Source organism: Panicum virgatum, chromosome 7K (genome assembly GCF_016808335.1).
Source record: "Panicum virgatum strain AP13 chromosome 7K, P.virgatum_v5, whole genome shotgun sequence".
Taxonomy (NCBI): Eukaryota; Viridiplantae; Streptophyta; class Magnoliopsida; order Poales; family Poaceae; genus Panicum; species Panicum virgatum.
In genome coordinates, this window is record NC_053142.1 from 44,860,097 (window position 1) to 44,865,306 (window position 5,210).

Below are 5,210 nucleotides of genomic sequence, written 5' to 3' on the forward strand. Positions count from 1 at the left end.
GTCCAGCACAGCACGGGCAGGGTAAAGAAAGGTTCTAAGCTGATCCCATTTCCCATATCTGGGCATGCCGATATCATGGGTTGCACGGCCAGAACTCAGCGCAGCTGCAAACGAAGACCGAGCTGGTACCACTCTCCATCAGCGTAGTACAGGCTACAGCCAGGATACCAATAATCATGTCACCAAGTGCTTACCAACGGGGCAGCCAGCGAGCTGTCGCGATAACAAAAGGGGCAGCAACCATCAACCAGCTAAAGGCTCCTTTGACATTAAAGATTAAAGATGGGAGCAAGACTAAGTTCTGGGAGGATACTTGGGCAGGCCAGTTGCCTTTCAAAGTTAGATATCCATCACTCTATAATATTGTGCGTGATCCTCATGCAACGGTGGCCAATGTAATGGCCACGAGACCCCTCAATATATCTTTCAGGAGGGCGTTGATGGATAATAAATTTGTGGAATGACTTAACCTGGTATCACAGATCGCTCATATTGATTTGGTGGATAGGTTAGACAGTTTTAGATGGAACTTGACCAAATCCGGGTTATTTACGGTTCGATCTTTCTATCTGCATCTTATGAATACACATCCGCCTTTTCGACATAAGATGATCTGGAAGTTGAAGATTCCTCTAAAAATTAAGAATTTTCTCTGATTTTTACAAAGGGGAGTGGTCTTAATTAAAGACAACCTCGCTAAAAGGAACTGGACAACAAGCCAAAAGTGTTGTGGTTATAATAGTAATGAGGCTATCAAACACCTTTTTTTGGACTGTCCTTATCCGAGGATGGTTTGGAAGATTATCTTTTACGCTACAGGTTTGACGCCACCTAGATCGATTTGCCATATGTTTCACTCATGGCTTGCTAATCAATCTAAAGATATTAGGAACTTGATTTGGGTCGGGGTCGCTGCTGTTTGCTGAGCCATTTGGAGATGTCAAAATGATATTATTTTAAACAATATCAAAGTTAATTCGATTTTGCAGGTTATCTTCAGGGAAACGTACTTGTTACGGTTCTGGGCGCAGCTGCAGCGTGATGAGCAAACTAAGAACACACTCGCCGTGCTGAGCAAAAACATAGAGATCATTGCTATGGAGCTAGTCAAGGGAGTGTGGAAGCATAATTATCATCTGCTGTAGTTCTTTGTCTGCTCTAGAGACTGATTCTGCTTCTTTTTCCATTCAAACTTTGTATTAAGTGGCTGTGTACGTTCCCGAAGTAGAGGCCGGATTTATAATTCTTTTTCTAAAAAAAATCAACCAGCTGATGAGCGGTGCCAGGGAATATGAAGACTAGTCAGTGGACACAAGCATTTATCTCAGCGACAAAACGACTTGCTAGCAACTAGCAAGAACACACTCCTGCTGCATCCTGTTCAGGTTCCGCCTCCCATATAAATTCATCAAGTGCCAACTTCAGCTGATAAATATATCATGAAAATAGTCGGTAGTAGCATATGTTTTTATTGATCCGCGTCTTATTCTTCGGGAGGGGTAGGGGGAAATGAGAAATAATGCAGCCAAAATCGCCAGAATGAAACGCGATTCTAGTAATGGCCAAAAGTTAAATTTATGCGAAGCGGTAGCAGCTATGCACGAACAGGATAACAGAGCTACGAAATACCAGTCTGAAACTACTATTACAATCAAAACGACAGGCATTCAAGCCAACACAAGGTTTTACCGTGTCAAGTAACGTCGTTCAGCCCTGAAAAGCTGGAGGGGCCTCCTGCATCAACAAACCCACGAACTGAGAGTTCAGGAACAGAGGCTGATGAACCCTCCTGCCCCAGCTGCTCGTGATCGATGAAGACGACCACGACCGTGATGTCGTCGTGGAAGTAGCGGCGAACTCCTCTATCGAGCTTCTTAATATCACCGTACCTCATTTCCCTCTTCCTGGCAGCTTGTTTTAGAGCTGCTTGTACTAATCTCCTCGCAATACCCTGCACAACATTGCCACCAAAAAGCAATATCATCGGCAAAAAGGACAAAATAAAGAAGGCTTGCAAGTTCAAGCCCAAAAGGAGAGAAAAGGAAGACATACTTCTCGTGGACTATTGTGGACCATTTCGACGGCCTCCTGGTTCGAGATGTGCTCCCATAATCCATCTGATGCAAAGATCAAAAACCTGTCTTGCGAACTAAGAACTCTTGAACAGATAGATGGTTCTGAAGTCAGAACAGGCCGACGGAGAGGTTCAGAGAGGTGGAAACGAGCCGTGGACGGATCAAGAGCGAATTCTCGCTTCTTCAAGTATGCATCACCTATAGACCTTGAAACCTAAGAGAGCACAGAAACAAATAAAATGTGACCTTGAAACCTAAGAGAGTGGATCAGGTATAAACAAAAAATTCAAACAATTTATTAGCAAAATGATCAAGTCTCAGATGGCATCATATTACTACTACTACTACTACTACTACTACTACTACTACTACTACTACTACTACTACTACTACTACTACTACTACTACTACTACTACTACAATTCTCAACATATTGATCACATTTTGGTTGTCACTTTTAGCAATCCTATTTACTAGTCTCCTGTTGAATGTACCCGAAGTATTCATGCAGCATACCAACAAGCATCATTGACACCGCACTTGTCACAGAAAATGTTGCCTACCTGTATAATGCCTTTGATGCGCCAAACACCATTCTTAAGAACGACTATTTGCGAATCATCAGGATGAAGAGACCTGAGCTCCTGCCTTATCTCTTCCATGCCAGCATTGTGGTCTCTTGTTAACTGCTCCGCAACAATCTTGTTTTGTCCACTGGAACAACCAACGACTGCCCGAGAATCACCAAGATTGGCCAGGTAGAGTGTCCCTCTCCATATGATGCCAACCAGACAGCAAGATCCAATAGTGGCCATAGCAGGTTTTATCAAATGTGTCCTGCGCACTAGCGACAAGAAGCCTTCCTCTGTAGCAGAAAAGGCGTTTCGAACCACATCCTCAGACATTGTTCCATGTTCTTGTGCTAGACCTGTAAGTTAATAACGCGTTAAGAATATTTTCTTCCAACCCAAAACAGAACAAGTGGGCTTTCTGAAAGGTACTCGATACTGATAGCAACAGCCACCAGAAAATGGGCTATGTGCGATGTAGTAATCTCAGAACTAAACAATTATCGACACAAGTAGACTCAGAGCCATGACACAAGCATGGAATTGAGCAGATGAATGAGAATACCTATTCCCTTAATCTGACAAATGGAGCTGTACAAGGCCCCGGTTTGCAATCACGATGACAGATCGAATGAAATAGCTAGAGCCCATTTCATTCGCAACTAAATCCATGGTGATACAACGTTAATGGGCAAAGCAAGTCATTAAGACACGACCCATGGATAACATGGTCATTCCACTATTGGCACCTACATAAAGATTCTTTAAAATAAATATATACTGTACAGTTAATACCGATGAGATTGCACATGCAGCTCTTAATAATAACTAAAAAAATAATTAGGAACAAAGGCATCAATCTAGCCGACCCCCCAACAATTCAACGCTAATATTCCAAGGCTATCAAATCGAACCAAACAAAACCACCCATCTAAAATCTATCAAGAAGCATTTCACGGAGCCCAAGAGAGTAAAATTGGCTGGATTCATGTGGGAGACGGAGATGGGCGACGTACGGACGATGTGCGCAGAAAGGTGGTTGGAGATGAAGCGGGACGCCTCGGCGCCCCCGTGGCCGTCGTAGACGCCGACGAAGGTGGCGGCGGTGCCCGTCTCGACCTGGCTGTGGTCCTCCAGCACGTCGTTCGCCTGCACGACGGCGAAGGAGAACTCGCCCGCCGCGTGCCGCGCGAGGTCCCGCGACCACAGCAGCTCGTCGGCCCCGGCCCCGGCGTCACCGTCGCCGTCATCGTGGCCGTCGTCCTCATCCTTCCTCGTAAGCGCGTACCTCCGGACCCGGTCCCAGCACGCGGACGCAATCCTTTCCAGCCACGGCCACATCCTTCATCTCCCTCCTGGACTCGCCCCTGTAATTCCTCCCGCGCTCCCCGCCCAACTCGAGAGCAGCGCTCCTACTGCGCACCGAGCATCACCCAATTCCACCTGAAAAGCAGCGAAGGATGAGACCTTTAGTTACATAGTACGACAATGCGGAGGAAATAGCGAGGTAGATGCCACAAATCATCTCCTCTTCTCGTACCTCAATCAACGAGCATAATCTGCACGGGAGAGCAGTCACAGCCAAACCGCAAGAGGCGCCGCCTCGCAGCAGGCAGCACCGCCGGATTCCCCGGGCATCCCAAAGCGAGGCCGCCGGAGATCTAGGGCTCCGTTCGAGACGCCTTCGAGACCGGTGGTGGTCGGATTTCTGAACGCGATTCGCGAGGCTGGAGGGAGGCGGGGGAGCTCTTGCTGATTCTTGAAGCGGCGGAAGGGAAGCGAGGCGGGCACTTCGTACGCTCCCCTGATTGTCCATTAGCGGGGGCCCGTACCGGTTTTATACAAGCGTTAGCGGAAACCACCCTGGGTTTGCATGTATTTGCGGATAAGACAAGGCTCTGATCGATTGGAAAAAGCGCGATGGAAAAGGGAAAAAAAAAGCAAGAAAAGCGCGGCCCTGATCGCGATTGGCTCAGGAGCCTTTGACCTCACCTATCATTTCTTTCTTTCCCCCACTTATTATTTTTTCCTTTTGTTTTTCTTTGGCTGAAACGAGCCTTCCAGCTTCTCTGAAATGCAACGCCAAAGGCCTTATCACAGACAGAGGTCTCCGTCTCTCTGGAAAAAAAAAGGAACCATGACGCTTTTTATCCTTTGGAAAATGAAGATCCTTTGGAGGATCGCCGAGGAAGGGTCAGGTGATTCACTTCTGCACAGCTGAAGGCAGTGTAAAGCAATCGATCACAGCTTGGCTCAGGAGAAAAAGCTTGGCCTGACAGCAACACCCCGGGCTAAGCCGACCCAGCCATCTCTTGAAACAACAGAGGTGATGAGAAGAAAGCAAAGGTCTTCAGTCTTCTGGACAGTGCAGCTGCAGGCATCAGCTGCAGATAAACAAGTGGATTTATATATATAGTAACTATATTCAGATCGAGAACGAACTGTTGCGGCATATTAGCAGGTGCATCACGATAAGCGCGCAGGCGATGGATAGCATATCCTCGCTTTTTACAGATGAAAAAACGCAGGAGGGGGGAAAAGCTGAAAGATGAGTCAAACAGTTCGC

At 46.7% G+C, this 5,210-nt stretch overlaps 1 protein-coding gene across 1 annotated transcript; it reads right to left on the reverse strand.

Annotated features, from left to right (window-relative positions):
- Positions 1 to 1,404: 1,404 nt before the first annotated feature.
- On the reverse strand, positions 1,405 to 4,461 carry LOC120641569 (probable protein phosphatase 2C 43). The gene is made up of 5 exons (XM_039917747.1): positions 4,185 to 4,461; positions 3,661 to 4,087; positions 2,639 to 3,003; positions 2,053 to 2,289; positions 1,405 to 1,951 (listed from the first exon to the last, which is right to left on the reverse strand). The coding sequence occupies exons 2-5, from the start codon at positions 3,983 to 3,985 to the stop codon at positions 1,694 to 1,696; spliced, it is 1,185 nt and encodes a 394-aa protein (XP_039773681.1). The 5' UTR covers positions 3,986 to 4,087; positions 4,185 to 4,461; the 3' UTR covers positions 1,405 to 1,693.
- Positions 4,462 to 5,210: the final 749 nt, after the last annotated feature.